The sequence below is a fragment of the Thalassophryne amazonica genome, chromosome 4, assembly GCF_902500255.1.
Source record: "Thalassophryne amazonica chromosome 4, fThaAma1.1, whole genome shotgun sequence".
Classification (NCBI taxonomy): Eukaryota; Metazoa; Chordata; class Actinopteri; order Batrachoidiformes; family Batrachoididae; genus Thalassophryne; species Thalassophryne amazonica.
Window position 1 is genome coordinate 14972441 of NC_047106.1, and position 20325 is coordinate 14992765.

The window sequence follows — 20325 nt, forward strand, 5'->3', positions numbered from 1 at the left end:
TGTCATGGGCAATGCTTAATAAAACATTATAAAGCATGCTGAGACCAAATAACTGAGTCATCAACCTCATCGGGACCCAGGCTGTTGGTTTGAGACACTACATTTAGCAGGTATTTTCTCAGAATAACTCCATAATCCTCCCCTACAGAAAATGCCTCTTACAGCGAGTGTTTGTCTTCTTGCTCACACTCATACAGTATGTACTGAGTGTACCGCGCTCCTCACAACAGCTCCTCTTTTCTTCTGTGACCTGGAAACTAATGTTCAGAGCAATATGTTACTGCCTTCTGTTCCTGTGGTGGAGGAGGAAAGAGAATCTGAGATTATAAACTGCAGTGGAGGAAGTTCACACCAATTTAGCAGAAAATAAAAGTGTATGACCTCAATGTCCACAGCAAGACGTTTTTCAGACAGCTCAGGATTTCTGACCTCTGTTTTGGATAAATGAAATAAAATTCATGCTCTAGTAAAAATTCCATGACAACAACCTAATCTGTGATTAAAAAATAAAAAAAAGTTGAGTTGTAGAGTACTGTGAGCAATCGGGAAAGTTTTAAATGTTTTTCAAAAATTGTGACAATTGGATAAATCGTAATCCAGAAAACGTGGATAGTCAGATTGAACTCATACAGGTCGGAGCTACGCTTGTTTAAATGTAGGTAAAAGTGAACCCGGTACAGTATGTAGTAATCCTCCACAACTTAAAACCCATGAAAAGCATGTCAAAGTCTTCAGCAGAAGACAGTTTTAAGTTTTTAACAGAAACATTTTCGTGTTGTTTTTTTATGTTTGTTGTGCATGTGCAAAATCAATCATGTAATGGGAATTGTACTTATTCTGGCATATTCTGCAATATTCAGTTTCACTCATATGTAAGGAGTGTAAAATAGTAGTTAACATGAATGTTGTCTATTTTTTAACTGAGGCCAAAATATGGCCATTGGGTATTGCGAAAGCCTTGCGTCCATCCGTCCATCCTTATGTCTGTGCTCAGCATAAGTAACCCAGTCTCATGGCAGTTCGTGGGACTGAGTTCCGAAAAGTACATTAATCTATGGGTTCGTGATGGAGGTACGAAAATGGGGTGTTTTCATAAAGGGGGGACAAATTCATTTCATGACAGGGGCACAAAATCTGGGGTGAGAGGGGAGATCTGGGGGGTCATGGTTAACGTTTAGGGAGTGTACATACTTGCACTATGGTTATGGTTAGAGTTAGGAGAAGGGGAAGTTTATAAATAGCAAAATATAAAAAAAAAACTGTCACAAAAAGCGGGCACTTTTCATGACGGGGGCATGAAAAAACAAAAAAACTGGGCTGGCATAAGTCCAGTCCTATTACTGCTAGAGCCTTCAAATTCATAGGGAGCATTCTTGGGACACAGACCTTGGACAAAGAAGGCTAACCTTGACCTATTTTAAGAGGTCTAAAGGTCACATTCTGTTTCCTATTTTTATGCTCACATGGCTGAGGGTATTTTAGCATTGTCTAATATTTTTTTTATTTTACTCAAGCCAGTTTTTTCTGTCTTTTGAAGAGAAGTTTTAGCCAAAAATCGGCAATGGGAGACTGCCCTTAGTCTATGCTTTATCTGCGCAAGACTTTTTTGTTTGTTTGATTGATTGTCATTGCTCACTGGGTGGGACATTGCTCATGTATAGCATTTTGAGACAACTTCCATTTTGATATGGCGCTATATTGGTAAAAACAAATTGAATTGAAAATTGAAGACCTGTTGTGTGGGCCGCTGAAGAGGAGGTACTGCTGGCCCACCACCACCAGAGGGCACCTTGCCTGGAGTGCGGGCTCCAGGCACCAGAGGGCGCTGCCATCTCACAGGAGCAGCCGGGGTGACAGCTGTCACCTACGACAGCTGTTACCAATCTTCTGATCTGCCGCGGTATATCTGCAAGACGTCATCTCCACTTCTCTGCCGAGATATCGCTCTACCAAGGAGGTAACGTACTCAGCCAATTGTGTTATCGTCTTGACAATAATACTTTGTTGCTTGTGTGTAGGACAGCTGGAGACTGTATTGGACTTTTTTGGATAAGTACTCACATTCCTACACTACAGTATTTTTCTGACGAGAGGTGGAGGTGGTGTTTCCACCCTACGTGTTGCTGGGTGCAGACGCACCCACATCTGACTGTTTCTGTTCCTCGCCAGCAGTACCGGATCCGACAAGCGGAGGCAGTGGCCACCTGGGAGTTCGGGACTTGGCGGCTCCAGTATTCCCGGGGTTTGGTGGCGGAGGAAATCGGGTGGTTCCGGTTCGACTTAGACAGACGTCTCCTATCTTCGAGCCTGCCCACACGACACCGTTGGAATTCGGCTTATTCTTTGACATTGTAATCGGTTGTGTTTGTTGTGCGTGTTTCACAACAGTAAAGCATTGTTATTTGACTTCCTCCATTGTCCGTTCATTTGCGCCCCCTGTTGTGGGTCCGTGTTCCTACACTTTCCCAACAGGATATCTCGGCCAACGTCATGGATCCCGAGGAGCGTCAACCGGCTGTTGAACGGCCAATGGAAGACCAGGGCGCACAGGCGTCCGCAGGAAGGGTGATCGGTGAGTTGCAGCGGATCCTCACCGCTTTCACGGCTCGGTTGGATTTAATGACCGAGCAGAACGTCCTCCTGAACCGCAGGGTGGAGGCTCTCGCCGCGCAGGTGGAAGCGCGCCCTCAGTGCGCCGCTGCGGCTCTCCCTCCTGTCGACCCTGTGCGTAACAGTGACGTTCCACAGGTCGTTCAACGACCCCTCCCACCTTCCCCGGAAGCATACATAAGCCCCCCAGAGCCGTACGGGGCTGTGTGGAGACGTGCGCGGACTTCCTTATGCAGTGTTCGCTCGTCTTCGCACAGCGTCCCGTCATGTACGCGACTGATGCTAGCAAAATAGCTTATGTGATAAATCTGCTTCGCGGTGAGGCACGCGCTTGGGCTACAGTGCTCTGGGAGCAAAATTCACGGCTCCTTCAGACATATGATGGGTTTGTGAGGGAGTTCAGAACAGTGTTCGATCACCCAAATAGAGGAGAGACCGCTTCAGCCGTGCTGCTGTCAATGAGACAGGGGCGCCGGAGCGCAGCTGCCTATGCAGTCGACTTCCGCATCGCGGCTGCGAGGTCCGGCTGGAATAGCACTGCCCTCCGCGCCGCCTTTGTAAACGGACTGTTGTTGGTCCTCAAGGAGCACCTGGTGGCAAAGGACGAACCGCGGGATTTAGATGGGCTTATTGATCTCGTTATTCGATTAGACAATCGGATAGAAGAACGCCGTCGGGAACGAGACGAAGGGCGTGGCCGGGCACGCGCCGTCCCTCTCCCTTCCGGTTCCGACCGCGTCCCGCCCTCCCCATGCTCCACGGCCCCTACTCTCCGTGGGGTTACAGCTCCCCCTGCTGACGAAGCTATGGACACGAGCAGGGCCACATTTAGGGCACCAGATAGACAGAGGAGGCTGGTCCGCGGAGCGTGTTTTGTTTGTGGCTCGACAGAGCATCAGGTTAGAGACTGCCCCGAGCGGTTAAACACCAACGCCCGCCCCTAGAAACTGGGCTAGGGGTGGGCCGAGACATTCACGTGGGACACACCCATATTGCCACACGACTCCCAGTTACAATCCTTTATGAGGATTCAACCCTGAAGGCCCCAGCACTGGTGGACACGGGCTCTGAAGGGAATCTGTTAGACAGTAAATGGGCCAGGGAGATAGGGCTCCCTCTGGTGGCGCTTACCTCTCCTGTGCAGGTACGGGCACTAGATGGCTCCCTACTCCCTCCTATCACACATAAGACACCACCAGTAACTCTGGTGGTGTCAGGGAATCACCGGGAGGTGATCGAGTTTTTTGTGACTCCTGCCACCTCCCGCGTGATTCTAGGGTTCCCCTGGATGTTAAAACACAATCCCCGGATCGATTGACCATCCGGGGTAGTGGTTCAGTGGAGCGAGACCTGCCATCGGGTATGTTTATGTTCCTCGGTTCCTCCCGGTTCCCAGGCTAAGGAGGAGGTCAGAGTCCCGCCCAATCTAGGGATGGTGCCGGTGGAGTACCATGACCTTGTGGACGTGTTCAGCAAGGATCTGGCGCTCACCCTTCCCCCCCACCGTCCGTACGATTGTGCCATTGATTTGGTTCCAGGCGTTGAGTTCCCGTCCAGCAGGCTGTACAACCTCTCACGACCTGAGCGCGAATCAATGGAGACCTACATCCGGGACTCTCTAGCTGCCGGGTTGATCCAGAATTCCACCTCCCCGATGGGTGCAGGTTTCTTTTTTGTGGGTAAAAAGGATGGCGGACTACGTCCATGCATTGATTACAGGGGGCTGAACGAGATCACGGTTCGTAACCGATACCCCTTGCCCTTGTTGGATTCTGTGTTCACGCCCCTGCATGGAGCCAAAATGTTCACCAAGCTCGATCTTAGAAATGCGTATCACCTGGTTCGGATCCGGAAGGGAGACGAGTGGAAGACGGCATTTAACACCCCCTTAGGTCACTTTGAGTACCTGGTCATGCCGTTCGGTCTTACAAACGCCCCCGCGACGTTCCAAGCATTGGTTAATGATGTCTTGCGGGATTTCCTGCACCGATTTGTCTTCGTATATCTGGACGATATACTCATCTTTTCTCCGGATCTTGAGACCCATGTCCTACATGTACGTCAGGTCCTGCAGCGGTTGTTGGAGAACCGGCTGTTTGTGAAGGGCGAGAAGTGCGAGTTCCACCGCACTTCTTTGTCCTTCCTGGGGTTTATCATCTCCCCTAACTCCGTCGCTCCTGATCCGGCCAAAGTTGCGGCGGTGAGAGACTGGCCCCAACCCACTAGCCGTAGGAAGCTGCAACAGTTCCTCGGCTTTGCTAATTTTTACAGGAGGTTCATTAAGGGCTACAGTCAGGTAGTTAGCCCCCTGACAGCCCTGACCTCACCAAAAGTCCCCTTCACCTGGTCGGATCGTTGCGATGCCGCGTTCAAGGAGTTGAAACGGCGCTTCTCGTCTGCACCCGTTCTGGTGCAGCCCAATCCTAGTCGCCAGTTAGTGGTTGAAGTGGACGCCTCGGAATCAGGGATAGGAGCTGTGCTTTCCCAGAGCGGGATGACCGATAAGGTCCTTCACCCGTGTGCCTATTTTTCCCGCAGGTTGACCCCGGCCGAACGGAATTATGACGTCGGCAATCGAGAGCTCCTTGCGGTGAAAGAGGCTCTTGAAGAGTGGAGACATCTGTTGGAGGGAACGTCCGTGCCATTCACGGTTTTCACTGACCAATTTAAGCAAATTTAAGCAAATCTTCCTCAACCCAGTTGATAATTATTTATTTTCTAAAACCAGAAACAAAACCATCCACACCATTTTTTGGCTTTGTCGCCCCCTGGTGGCAGCTACTGTTGCATTCACACCTACTGTATGAACAGTTAACTTAAGCAAATGTGGTTCCATCATCATTCCTGAGCTTCAGGGGTGTGCCAGTCAGAAGAGTACACGTCCTGACCATGGTGCGATGAAGTCAGGTGTCTGGCTCTTTTCCTCATAGAGTTCTAATTGCTATGAGACATGTATCACTGAACCAAGAATCACAGACAAGGGCTTGAACCAACAACCTTTCACACAGAAGACCGGAACCTGGAGTATAGCAGGACCGCCAAGCGGCTGAACCCCAGGCAAGCCAGCTGGTCACTGTTCTTCGGCCGCTTTGACTTCCGGATCACCTACCGTCCCGGGACCAAGAACCAGAAATCGGATGCATTGTCCCGGGTACATGAAGATGAAGTCAAGGCGGAGTTGTCGGATCCACCGGAATCCATCATCCCGGAGTCCACTATCGTGGCCACCCTCACCTGGGACGTAGAGAGAACCGTCCGGGAGGCCCTGGCACGAAGCCCGGACCCCGGAACTGGGCCGAAGAACAGACTCTACATCCCACCAGAGGCTAGGGCTGCAGTCCTGGACTTCTGTCACGGCTCTAAGCTCTCCTGTCATCCAGGGGTGCGAAGGACCGTGGCAGTTGTCCGGCAGCGTTTCTGGTGGGCGTCCCTAGAAGCCGACGTCCGGGATTATATCCAGGCCTGCACCACCTGTGCCAGGGGCAAGGCTGACCATCGCAGGGCTTCGGGACTGCTCCAGCCGCTGCCCGTGCCCCATCGCCCCTGGTCCCACATCGGCCTGGATTTTGTCACGGGCCTCCCGCCGTCCCAGGGCAACACCACCATCCTCACGATAGTGGACCGTTTCTCCAAGGCGGCCCACTTCGTGGCCCTCCCGAAGCTCCCGACGGCCCAGGAGACAGCGGACCTCCTGGTCCACCACGTCGTCCGGCTGCATGGGATCCCAACAGACATCGTCTCCGATCGTGGTCCCCAGTTCTCCTCGCAAGTCTGGAGGAGCTTCTGCCGGGAACTGGGGGCCACGGTAAATCTCTCATCTAGGTACCATCCCCAGACCAACGGGCAGGCGGAACGGGCCAATCAGGAAGTGGAGCAGGCCCTGCGTTGCGTGACAGCCACGCACCCGGCGGCCTGGAGTACCCATCTGGCCTGGATCGAGTATGCCCATAACAGCCAGGTGTCGTCAGCCACCGGCCTCTCCCCTTTCGAGGTGTGTCTGGGGTACCAGCCTCCTTTGTTTCCGGTGGTTGAGGGAGACGTCGGTGTGCCCTCGGTCCAGGCCCACCTACGGAAGTGCCGTCGGGTGTGGCGTGCCACCCGTTCTGCCTTGCTGCGGGCCCGGATGAGGACGAAGGCCCATGCAGACCGTCGGCGGACCCCGGCCCCTACGTATCGGCCAGGGCAGGAAGTGTGGTTGTCTACTAAGGACATTTCCCTCCAAGTGGACTCCCCTAAATTGCAGGAACGGTATATCGGTCCGTTTAAAATCCTCAAGGTCATCAGTCCAGCCGCGGTGAAGCTTCAGCTTCCGGCCTCACTGCGGATCCATCCCGTTTTCCATGTGTCCCGGATTAAGCCCCATCACACCTCACCCCTCTGTACTCCGGGTCCGGCACCACCTGCTGCCCGGATCATCGATGGCGAGCCGGCTTGGACTGTGCGCCGGCTCTTAGATGTCCGAAGGATGGGCCGGGGCTTCCAGTATTTGGTGGACTGGGAGGGGTACGGCCCCGAAGAACGCTCCTGGGTGAAGAGGAGCTTCATCCTGGATCCGGCCCTCCTGGCCGATTTCTACCGCCGCCACCTGGACAAGCCTGGTCGGGCGCCAGGAGGCGCCCGTTGAGGGGGGGGTCCTGTTGTGTGGGCCGCTGAAGAGGAGGTACTGCTGGCCCACCACCACCAGAGGGCACCTTGCCTGGAGTGCGGGCTCCAGGCACCAGAGGGCGCTGCCATCTCACAGGAGCAGCCGGGGTGACAGCTGTCACCTACGACAGCTGTTACCAATCTTCTGATCCGCCGTGGTATATCTGCAAGACGTCATCTCCACTTCTCTGCCGAGATATCGCTCTACCAAGGAGGTAACGTACTCAGCCAGTTGTGTTATCGTCTTGACAATAATACTTTGTTGCTTGTGTGTAGGACAGCTGGAGACTGTATTGGACTTTTTTGGATAAGTACTCACATTCCTACACTACAGTATTTTTCTGACGAGAGGTGGAGGTGGTGTTTCCACCCTACGTGTTGCTGGGTGCAGACGCACCCACATCTGACTGTTTCTGTTCCTCGCCAGTAGTACCGGATCCGACAAGAGGAGGCAGTGGCCACCTGGGAGTTCGGGACTTGGCGGCTCCAGTATTCCCGGGGTTCGGTGGCGGAGGAAATTGGGTGGTTCCGGTTCGACTTAGACAGACGTCTCCTATCTTCGAGCCTGCCCACACGACACTGTTGGAATTCGGCTAATTCTTTGACATTGTAATCGGTTGTGTTTGTTGTGCGTGTTTCACAACAGTAAAGCATTGTTATTTGACTTCCTCCATTGTCCGTTCATTTGCGCCCCCTGTTGTGGGTCCGTGTTCCTACACTTTCCCAACAAGACATCTGAGACATTTGGGACACGTACTATGCCTCCCCAATGTGCCATTTCCAGAGGAAGACATATGATGACCAAAGAAAATCTCGCCAAATTAATAAAAATACAAAAAAAAAAAAAAAATTCTCACAGTCAGTGTCTAATCAGGGAGACTTTACTCTAACCATAACCCAAACCCTAACCCCGAACATGAGCCTACCCATAACCTCATCCTAGATCATAGGCTTAACCTGTTATCCTATCTTAATGTTCAACAAACCCTAACCTTAACCTCAAGCATGATTGTTGACCTTTGATCTTTATCACGCAGCTTTGATCTTGATCTGATATCCACATGGCCGAACACTGAGCCTGTTCTTTGATCCTGAGTCGGTGTTTGATCCCGATCACAGATCTTAGATCTTTGAACCTCTTCAAGGAGGTTATTTTCATTGATATTTGCAACTTGATCCTAATTACGAAATCAAAGTAATCCAGATCCGAGATCAAAGATGAAATGTAGCATCTGCCTCAAAAGAATCAAAGACAAGATCCGGCCCTGATCCAGATCATACCAAAATTTAAGCAAATCTTCCTCAACCCAGTTGATAATTATTTATTTTCTAAAACCAGAAACAAAACCATCCACACCATTTTTTGGCTTTGTCGCCCCCTGGTGGCAGCTACTGTTGCATTCACACCTACTGTATGAACAGTTAACTTAAGCAAATGTGGTTCCATCATCATTCCTGAGCTTCAGGGGTGTGCCAGTCAGAAGAGTACACGTCCTGACCATGGTGCGATGAAGTCAGGTGTCTGGCTCTTTTCCTCATAGAGTTCTAATTGCTATGAGACATGTATCACTGAACCAAGAATCACAGACAAGGGCTTGAACCAACAACCTTTCACACAGAAGATCTATGCATTAATCCACTACACCCGCCTCCCTGTCTTTGTACTGTAGCTTAAAATGACCCCACAGAGGAAGCTGCTTACACAGACACAATGGGGACATTCAGCCTAACAGTTGGGGTTCAAACCCAGGACCATTTTGTTGCTAGGCCACATCCTCTCTTCACCACTGTTCTACACCAGAAAGCCTTCAGATAACATAAAAATAAATACTTGATGTCAGCTTTTTTGCAACTTCAATGCACACTGAGTCCAGTACCATATTCAGAGGGCATTTATCTGTGAGTCATCAGCTGACTCATACTTTCCCCGTCTATGATGCTCAAGCACAAATGTCAGTCAAATCCCCCCTTTTCTCCTCTGTGGTGCCCCACGCCAACCTTTTATCTCCATTCTCTGCCCAGCCTTCTCCAATTGCATCAAAACGTAGCCCAGGAAAAGACAGGCAAAGAGTCATGATGATATTTTGGGAGGAAACACTGTGTGTTTGTATAGTGTGCTTCACGGGAAATGTGTAATATTTGAAAACAATGTTAGCTGTCAGATTCTGTTTGATTTTTGATCTGTTATATGTTGCCTGGGGCCACTGCTGCAGATCAGATATGGATCTGCATGTTGGTTTGGTACATGTTTTTAATGTCCTTCCTGATGCAATGCCACATTTCACATCAACCTGAAGCAGACACAGGTTCTGTATCAGTCTCCACCCAACATGGCTCATCCAAAGCTTGCTGCTGTGAAACTGCACGGACAGGTCCTGGATAACGTGACCCACTTTCCATACTTGGGCAGCCATGTGTCATCAAACAATGACATTGATGACAAGATCCAACACCGACTCAAGTGTGCAGGAACTGTCTTTGGCCGGCTTTGCACCCGTGTTTTCAACAACAGAGACCTTCGACATGAGACAAAACTCCTCATCTACTAAGCCATTATCATACCAACCCCGCTGTACGGGTCTGAGACCTGGACCACCTACTGCCACCCAAAGACCCTCGAGCTATTCCACCAACGTTATGTGGAGCGTGTTCTCCGCATCAGGTGGGAAGATGAGCGTACCAACATCAGCGTCCTGGCTGAAGCAAATTCCAGTGCATCAAGTGTGTCATCATCAAGAACTGGTTTTGGTGGGTGAGTGACATCGTTAGGATGGATGACAGCCGACTTCCCCAGCAGATCTTCTGCATTCAGCTGAGTGAAGGAAAACAGTCCAGAGGGCAGAAGAAACGCTACAAGAACCTCCTGAAGCACAACCTCAAGAGCTGATCCATCGACTGGAAGACCAGAAAAGAACAAACAAGAGAACGAGCCAGCTGGAAGTGTTAAAAAAAAGTGAATGAACAACACAGAGAAGAAAGAGGAAGGAGAGAGAGCAAGATCCTGGAGAGCATGACTGGCAGAAGCTTCCTGCTGAAACCACACAGTAATATCACCTGTGTAAACCTAACACTGACAGCGTTGAATTAACACTGCTAGTGTACATATGGTCCTGCTCTAGTCAGAGCGGGACCATATGTTCACTGTCAATGTTAATTTAACACTGGTGATTTTACTGTGCATGTGCAGCGTCTGTCAGAAACAGTGCACGTCAGGACTGGGCCTCTTCAGTCATCACCAAGTCCACCATCCTGTCAGAGACAAACCTTCTATTTTGAAAGCAAGTTCGCAAACCATTCGATCTTCATGTCGTTCTGTTTGCACACCAGCCATGTAAATCAAAAAGTGCACAACTCTCTGAGGGTGCAGAATATTACAAACAAAGCACATTCTTATCTCTGCTGGTCCCCGAGGTCCCACTCATTTCACAACCTAAATGAAGTTCCATCACATAAGAATGTGACGGTTATTGATCTAGTGACAGGAACTGGGAATACTTCATATTATAGCCTACATAATATGAAAGAAATTCAGTATTTTCTAACAGGGGTAAGATTTTTTGAAAATTCTCTTTCAGTGTTAAAGCATAGAGGTTTTTCCAATTTTCCAAGATTTTTCCTGACTTTGACCTTGAAAATGTAATCACTTCTTGCCTTTCAGTTTACAAATTCACAGGATTCGTATCACAGGATACGATAAAAAATTCACAGCGATGTATGATAAATTGTGGGTTCCAGGCTGTTCACAAGCAAAACAATCGGGTGAAAAGATAACCTCCACCTGACTTTGTTGGCAGAGATAAAAAAAAAGAAAACCTTGCAACCACAACTGCATCAGTTTAACAGCAGATAATTGCATTAAACAAATTAATGTAGTAATATGTCAGCAAAGCACTGATGAGCAGAAGCCAGTAAAAGTTCTCCGGGCCGAAAGCTGTTTTTGTGTTGGTAGTACCTCTGCTGTGTTGTGCCTATTTGTTTTTGTGTTCATGAATTTATAGCAGAAACATTATTAAATTAAATTCTTGCATGTGGTTCTGCAGGTTACATTTGCTTGCGTTCTGTGTTTGCAAACTTTTTCAGTTTACACTTTTTTTTTGAGACAGCTATCTGCTGTTGAATTGATGCTGGTGTTTTTTGTATTTATAAGCCACTGCATTTCACAAGTAATAACCAAATATATGTAAACGGGTGATTTTGCCATTTTTAAAATATTTATATTTCAGTTAGATTCTACTATGATCTCCTAAAACATTTAATATACATCAAATGTTTTTTTCCCAAAAGAAAGAGAATTTGCTTTAATTATTTCACTGAAAACAGGATTTAATTTTTATAACATTACACCATGTAATTAAAACTGTCTTCATTAACTGTATCTTTTGACTCCCCCCAACAAAAAAAAAAGATTTGTTTTCAACATATGACAACCTTTATTGTAAATTACAATCTTATTGTTGAAACTTTTCAAATTTTTGTATGATATGGTGGTCTTGAAATGCAATACACAATAACATATCACAACACAATGCACCAAAACAGAAAACATTTTACACAACAGAACAAGAAACAAAACCAGAAAATACAATTTGACAATTATTTTGTATTATTGTATATTTTGATTTTTTTAAAGTGTTTTTTTAAATTTCATGCTATTGCTTTTTAAGTTGTCCAAAATGTAGTACTTTCTGGACTTTTTTTGTTTTATTTTGTATTACACTGTATTTTGAAATGTTGAGTGGTGCAAGGAGTTGATGCACAAAACAGAAAATTCCTGGTTCAGGACTGTCGTGCAATCTGTATATGTCGTTAAGATCACACAATGACGAGATGATGAGTGACATGATGATGACAAACTTTACTTTTTTGTTCACCGGACACAACAAGGGCCACTTATGTTCTTTCTGCATGTGGAGCTGCATCAGGATTCAGGAAAGGGCTTTCAGTGTAAAACTTGTGCCAAATTGGCATGTATATTGAATCTGCTGTGGTGAAACAAAGGCAGAAGCTGAAAACAAAAACCACAGAAGTCTCATTTACTCAGTTTTTAAAATGTCATTGTGGTTCCTGAAATCTTATATTTTGTAAATGTAAGTCCTTTCAGCTGCTCCCTTGTTTGCACTCGGGGTTGCCACAACAAATCCAAGGTGGATCTGCATGTTGAATTGGCACAGGTTTTATGCCGGATGCCCTTCCTGATGCAACTCCACATTACATGGAGAAATGTGGCAGGGGTGGGATTTGAACCCGTAACCTGCTGCACTGAAACCAAGCGCATTAACCACTTTGCCACCACCCCTGCCTGAAATCTTATATTTTGTCAAGTATTTTTTAAAGTTGTATTTTTGAAGTGTCTCATTGTGTTGTCTGAAACACTTCCATTTTCTGCATTGTTTTGTTTCTGGAATTTACTTATTTTCAGAAGTGTTGGAATTATTGTGTTTTCAGAAAGGTTTTTCTCTAAAAATGTCACTGTCCTTTATAAAATACAGTTGTGGCCAGAATTCCTTGTGGACCTCTGTTGTATTGTCATTCCGTCCAGGAGGAGACACATTGTTTGCTCTCATGTGTTTCACTTTACAGTGGCTGCAGATAACCACCGGCACCCATGGGCCACCATACATTATAGGACTACTACTTGTGATTTCGCTGAATGATTGCACAGTCATATTGTGTCTTTGTGTTTTGGTATTTATTTATTCATTTGTTCTCAGGATTCTTCTTTTATTCTCCATGAAAGGCCTAATTATCCAGTAATCTCCTTTGATGGCTCTGTGTTAAAGGAACAGAGAGCTCAAGGTTTGAATCCAGAAATGACAGCTACAGTGTGTTGTTGGACAGTACTTCACCTGCATCTTCCCAGTCCACTCAGCTGTAAACAGTCACCAGCCTTGTCTGGTGAATTGGTTTGTGATGGACTGGCGTCCTGTCCAGGAAAAGTTGGAAACTTATGTGCTTGATGCTGCAGTATGTGGCAACTTATGGCAATGCCTCCTCTTCTGATTTATTTAAAAAAATACCACCCCACCCTCAGAGAGAGAGAATAGCAATCTTTTTCGATTTTCGGAATATCGTATTTTACAAGATCATACTATTCGGTTTGAACCGTGGACAAATGCGCACTATTTTCCCGAGGAGCGCCACTGCGCCCCTTGCGCGGCGGAGTGATACGCGCGTGTGATCGGGCGCTGCTTGTCAGTCAGACTTTGAACGGCGCTCTGGCGCTCATCGTTGCTAATCTCTGACTGCTGCAGCTCGTCATCTCCACTGGCTCACTGCTGACAGTCTGTACCGACTCAACCCCAAATATAGATTAGGATGAAAAGATATTAAAACGTAAAAATAGATAAATAAATAAATAAATAAACAAACAGCGAGCACCGCTGCCGCGGGGAGAGAGTCCCCAGATTAAACATTAGCTTCGCCGTTGGACACTCCGGGAGTTACGATGGTCCAGTCGAGGGATATTTTTTTATTCTTTCTTCTTGCGGGCTGCACAGGTAAGTGGAGCTCCTCACAGCTGTTGCTTTAGTTTGTCTCCTGTGACAGTGGACAGGACCTCCGGTCCTCCTGTCTCTCCTCGGTCCTCCTGTCTCCTCCCGCGCGCACTCTGCTAGCAGGTGCAACACTGCATCTGGATGTCGCCGCTAATTAGCGTCGTCTTGTTAGAAATTTCAAAAGTAAAGGCAGCTTTCACGCCGGGGGACGTTTTCTGTGGCTTCAGAACAGATTGTTCGCTCACTTCAGTTTTCGTGATGTTCAGGGCCAACGAGCCTTTACATTGTGGACGCTCAGAGCCTGTTTGTTGTTGTGATTACATCAGAATTACTGTCCCCATATTTTTATCCTCGCCCTCACATGGGGCGTTTCTATATTTGTCTGGACTCTGACGTGGTGAATTATCCCTGATAGCCGTCAAAGCAGACGTTCCTGGTGGTAATTTATAAACTTTTGAGCCAGTTCAGTAACATTGAAGCAATCAAGGGTTGATATAAAGCCAGTAACTCTGAATTTGCTAGCCAACTTCAGAAAAGGGTGGGCGTTTTTTTTATCAACTCCTGTATCGACACTGATAACGTTTACTGATACTTCTCACCACAGTTTTAAGATGTAGACAAAAAGCTGTACATTGTTGAGCTTCATATAAGTTTTTAACACTTCGATTAGGAGAACCTGTGACAGCTGCTTAAATGTGTTGAAGAGACTGTCTAATGGGGATATTCCACAAAGTGTCATTTCATCCCATGTAATCCCAAATAGCAAATCGGAATTTTTTTTTTTTTTAGATAATATCTGTGCTAAGTCTTTATTTTGTGTTAGCTATCAACTATTTGTGTTATTTGTTTGGAAGTTCTGAGAAATATAAGTTAAGTTTTACTTTATCTTGTATCCAAGTTTCAGACACAGGGAGATCTTCCCCTGTTGGTGAGAGCCAGTAACATTAGAAATGTGAGACTAAACCACACCCATGTTAACACCCACAAGGTATAAAAGTGTTGTATGACTAATTTTAGGGGCTTTTCACAAGATGGACACTGTCTGTGAGGGTCCCAGGCCTGGCTTCTAACGTAATCTTGAATAAACTCAAAATGAGAAACGCAGTGGTTTGGTTTTTGGTAAGGGGCAGAATCTTACATAAAAGAACCAGGTAGAAATAACATTTTGAAGCATCAAATTAACTTGATCCATCTTTGTCAATGTTGAAACTTGATATACATAGTAGTTATGGCCATCATCGGCACCAAATTTAAAATCGGGATCAAATGTTTGAGCATTTCAAACATTTGATCCCAATTCTCAAAATTGTTGATTGTATGCAGTTACTTCTGATTGTTGATTGTACGCGGTTACTAATTTGTACTCTGAAGAGCTTCAGTCATGTTTGAGCTTCTTTAAATGGGGTATTCATAGTGACTACACCTTGACACTTGTTTGATCATGCTCCATCAGGGTAAAAAAATTTAAGCCAAAGCAGCCTTAATAAACATTTGTTGTGGGTTTTGCAAAAAGTTTAACAGCTCGATCATGCCTGGCCAAGGGCGCAAGGGCAGAGGCAGCAAGACTGCAGCTGCTGCTCCAGGGGGAATCAAGCCATTTCATCCTGTTTTTGCACTTTTTTAGATCGTGGGTGATCGTAGTATTAATGGTACCCTGTAAAGTAGGTATGGAAATCGTGTTTCAGAGGTGTCGAGGTTGTGATCAACTTGGCTGAAATTTTCATTTACCGACAATTTGTTATTGATGAGTGATACCTCAAGGTGTGCAGGAAGAGGGGAGTCTTTGTCTTGGCTGTTTGCATCAGCGTGGTGTAACACTACACAAAAATCACAGTTTGGTAACTAGCGTGTTTAATTTTCTGGTTCGGTAGATCCTTGCTATGTTGAAAAGAAGGAACGCAACATTAAACTGCTTGTGTTTTTGTTTGTTTGTTTAATTAAGCGAGAGGGGGAACTTCATAACCAGACTCATTGACTTGAATGTGTGTTTAATGGCCTGGTCACATGGCACATGGCATTTGCTAAACGAAGGAAAAAAGTCACAAAGTCACAAATCGTCGAGATAAAGTAGACCACTGAGCCTGGACTTCTCTCATCACCGAAAAGCCTGCGAGTGCAGAACGCATAAAAGACCGGAATGAAACCAAAACTAACAAAAGAAAAACGAAGCGAATGGCGACCTTGATGCTTTAAAACAAAATCAAAACAAAGAGCCAGCATGTGATCATTTCTGCAGTGAGTCTGTGGTGTCCACAGACTCGCTGCTGTTGCGTTGTCTTGACGCTGTGTGTGCACAGACACACACACACACACACACACACGTCGGGGGGGGGATGGATGACAATCAAACGGAATGCTGATGTATGGGAACTACGCAAACAATGAGGAACTGTCAAGACAGAAAGCAAAATGGAATACAGACAAATTGAGGTTGTCGTCAGGATTCGTTCACATTTTTCAACAGTTTGAAAATTCTGACCAAGCGCCAGCTACAGAAATGAAGCTGGACAGCAGTTAAATGATGTTTCCAAAAGTCAACGTAGCTAAGTCCAGATTTCTTGTTTCGTTTTGGCTTCGGGAATTTCGTTAGTGCTATAAACTTTAATAATTTTCTCAGCAACAGAATTTGTTTGCATATCTGCTGCTATAAAAAAAGCTGTAATTGTTTTGGCCCAGTCTGAATTGTTAGAAAGAGGGGAGCTCTGCATTCACCTTTTTTTTTTTTTTGTAACACTGATTTTAATTTTGGGGGATGTTTGACGTACAACCAGTTCCATACTTGATCACAGATAAACAATGCTGACATATAACTTTTGTATGATCCATATGTCTGTGTTCATCATCATAATTATTAAAGAAGAAGAAGCCCTCCTGGAAGAATTAAAAGTTGCAGTTCCTGGCCGCTTGAAGCAGGGATGAAAAAAACTCCGCTTTTTGGCAGATTTCCATTTTTTGCTAGTTACCTGGGTAATTTTTGAGACCAGTGATCAGTAGCGTTCATTGCTGAAGTTAGTGTTTTTTACATTAGGCAGCTTGGGCAGCTATCTCTATAAGGGGTCCTCTGGGTTTTTGAGCCGTGAGTGCGCTCATAATTCTCATATTTTTTCCATGCTAAACCTTAATGTGCATATGTCTGAGTAATACCTGACCTGTTAAACAGTTGATAGATGTATTTTATAACTTACAAACAGGAGCGACTCGCTGCTGCATGCTGCTGTTGCGCTGAATCGTTCTTTTATTATGAAACAATACTGAATTTATGTGGGAATGATTGTTGTAAAGCTTCAGATATCTGTCGCTAAGATAGATGATGACTGGAGTGCAGTTTTAGCGGGGACCGTTTGGTCGGTGACACCAGGTCTCTATAGAAAACCTGTGGGTGACGTCACATGGGCTTTGTCCAGTATATACGAGGTCTGTCAATAAAGTATAGGTCCTTTTTATTTTTTTTCAAAAACTATATGGATTTCATTCATATGTTTTTACGTCAGACATGCTTGAACCCTCGTGCGCATGCGTGAGTTTTTCCATGCCTGTCGGTGACGTCATTCGCCTGTGAGCACTCCTTGTGGGAGGAGTCGTCCAGCCCCTCGTCGGAATTCCTTTGTCTGAGAAGTTGCTGAGAGACTGGCGCTTTGTTTGATCAAAATTTTTTCTAAACCTGTGAGACACATCGAAGTGGACACGGTTCGAAAAATTAAGCTGGTTTTCGGTGAAACTTTTAACGGCTGATGAGAGATTTTGAGGTGATACTGTCGCTTTAAGGACTTCCCACGGTGCAAGACGTCATGCAGCGCTCTCAGGCGCCGTCGTCAGCCTGTTTCAAGCTGAAAACCTCCACATTTCAGGCTCTATTGATCCAGGACGTCGTGAGAGAACAGAGAAGTTTCAGAAGAAGTCGGTTTCAGCATTTTATCTGGATATTCCACTGTTAAAGGAGATTTTTTTAATGAAAGACGTGCGGACAGGTTTAGAAAAAATTTTGATCAAAGCGCCAGTCTCTCAGCAACTTCTCAGACAAAGGAATTCCGATGAGGGGCGGGACGACTCCTCCCACAAGGAGTGCTCACAGGTGAATGATGTCACCGACAGGCGTGGAAAAACTCACGCATGCGCACAAAGGTTCAAGCATGTCTGACGTAAAAACATATGAATGAAATCCATATAGTTTTTGAAAAAAATAAAAAGGACCTATACTTTATTGACAGACCTCGTATACAGATATACCTTCTATGGATATATCATCGAGCTGGTGGCTCTGCTGCAATATTTTAGTTGTGTGTTGTGGTTCATGCAGTGGACAAAGTCCCCTTGTTCAAAACAGCACCACATAGAGCTCCATCTTTAGCTGCTAATGGGTGTCTGCAGTGAAAAGAATAAAAAAACAAGGCCAGCTAAACTGCTTCACTGTGGAAGCTTACAACAGAAAAAAAAGAAGATAAACCCCTGTTATCATTTAACATTTATTATAAAACATATTAAGTGTTCCTGTTTTGTATTGAATAGCCAGCAATAATGTACATAAAGGTGCAGTACTGCCACCTACTATACCAGTTGCAAATTGCAAGTGTTAATGCTTAAAACTACACTGCACAGTAATCATCATCATCATGCTGTTTCATTGCATAATGCAACTATTGTAAAAATGAACAAGGAAAGTGTTTGTGTTATGATAGGAAAGAAGAATTAACAAGTAACAGTCAGAATATGCAGAAAGAATGTTACCATATTATAGTGAATACAGGTGAATAGGGCTGCAGCTATTGATTATTTTAGTAATCGAGTATTCTATCGATTATTCTGGTGATTAATCGAGTAATCGGATAAAAAGTACTTTTGCGTCCAGGGCTCTCCCTAAGCAATGGCAGAGTGTCCCTGTGTTGGAATTTTGCTGAAATGGCGATGGGATGTGGCTTTCTGTTTTGTTTTCTCCAACTTGTAAAATTTAACCATGTTTAAGTTTTTGTTTTTTTATAAAGGTTGATAGACTGGGTCCCTGCGTGTTTTTTTTTTTTTTTGTCCCTCTTTCTCTGCAATTCAGCAGATGCATTTCAGCTGGAGGTTGAACATGCAGCCTCACAGTCAGTTTTTTTATTATTATTTTATTTAAGTTACTGTGTTTGTGAAGTTTTGTGTGTTGCCCAAAAAAACCCAAAAATTAAAAAGTCAAACACTCAGTGTGAGTCTGAGGGAAACACAGAAGAAAGAGTGGCCGGGGACAGAGCTGTGACTTGCCCGGTCTGAGAGCCCCTCACACTGGGCAGAGAGAGACAGCAGCCGGCCACTGGGTCAATAGTCCCTCCCCACGTAGAGCAGACAGTGTGTTTAGACAAACACACTGCTTCGCTTTAAATGCACAGTAAGTCTGTTTCAGATGATCAGCGTGGACCATCTTTCTCTTAAAAGGCTTTATTTTACTCTGTGTGTCACGTTGGGAAAGCGGTAGCTATCGTTGCTAATTTGATTAGCTGTTATGCTCCAGTCTTATTCTGTTTTTTTTTCCTGCGGACGTTGCAGTGCCACACACAGTCCTGGCATATGTACTACAACGTTAAACGAAGCTTCGAGGCACAGAATTTGCCTCAAGCATTTTGTAATCGAATTATTTGAGTTACTCGACTAATCGTTTCAGCCCTACAGGTGAATATTATCAGTTATCAAGTTGTTCACCAATGAATATGGCTTTATACACCCTGAAGAAAACCATGGGTGTATATTTATGGGTGCATATTTTATGGATTTATGGGTGTATATTTTTATGGTTTTCTGAACAACTTGATAACGATTTTATCATATACCTATAAATGATAAATGCACGCAGAACACAATGCGCGTGCTCTCCCTTCGCTCACTGCCTCCGGGGGTACGGATGCGGGACCCGCAAAGAATCCAAGTCATGGCCACGGAGCTCTGTGGCTGCGTTACCAAGACCATGCAGCGGACACTGCGCATCAAAACAGCAAATGTAGTCTCTGGACCTGTTGCTGCATGCAGCTCGGCACAGCAGATAGGGGGCGGTGTGAGTGGCCCGCTGCAGCGCTTACGGAGCCCGCAGGCTCCGTAAGCGCATCGGAGGCAGTGAGAGCAATCGCGGTGATGCAGACCGGTGTCACGTACAATTCTTTCCGCCTCGCTTAGGAAACAACACTTGGAACTTGAGGTGGATGGATGATGAAAGAAGCAAAACACCTTTGCAATTTACGTCGATATTTTGATGAATTTTTGATGAATTTCTTCATTTACAGCAGCTTCATTAAACAAATGTACTCGAATGATTATCAGCACGATGGCGAGCTTACAGGCTAACCTCCGCTAACACTAGAAGACAGTTGCCAGTTATGGCTTCTGAAACAAGGGAGAAAAAAAAAAGAAACAGCACAGTTCAGCTGACGCAAGTACGTGACACCGGTGGGAAATACACACATGGAACAAGAGGTGAAGCTCTTAACAGACAGAAAATTTTACGTCCACTAATGCTTCAGCTGAACTGTGCTGTTTCTTTTTTTTCTCCCTTGTTTCAGAAGCCATAACTGGCAACTGTCCTCTAGTGTTAGCGGAGGTTAGCCTGTAAGCTCGC

At 45.7% G+C, this 20325-nt stretch overlaps 1 protein-coding gene across 1 annotated transcript in view; it reads left to right on the forward strand.

Annotated features, from left to right (window-relative positions):
- Positions 1 to 20325, forward strand: part of ncam1b (neural cell adhesion molecule 1b) — a 396526-nt gene that overhangs the window by 8362 nt on the left and 367839 nt on the right. The window contains exon 2 of the mRNA XM_034169136.1: positions 13645 to 13751. Within this exon, the coding sequence (XP_034025027.1) occupies positions 13700 to 13751 (52 nt within the window). The 5' untranslated portion in view covers positions 13645 to 13699. The remainder of the gene's footprint in view (positions 1 to 13644; positions 13752 to 20325) is intronic.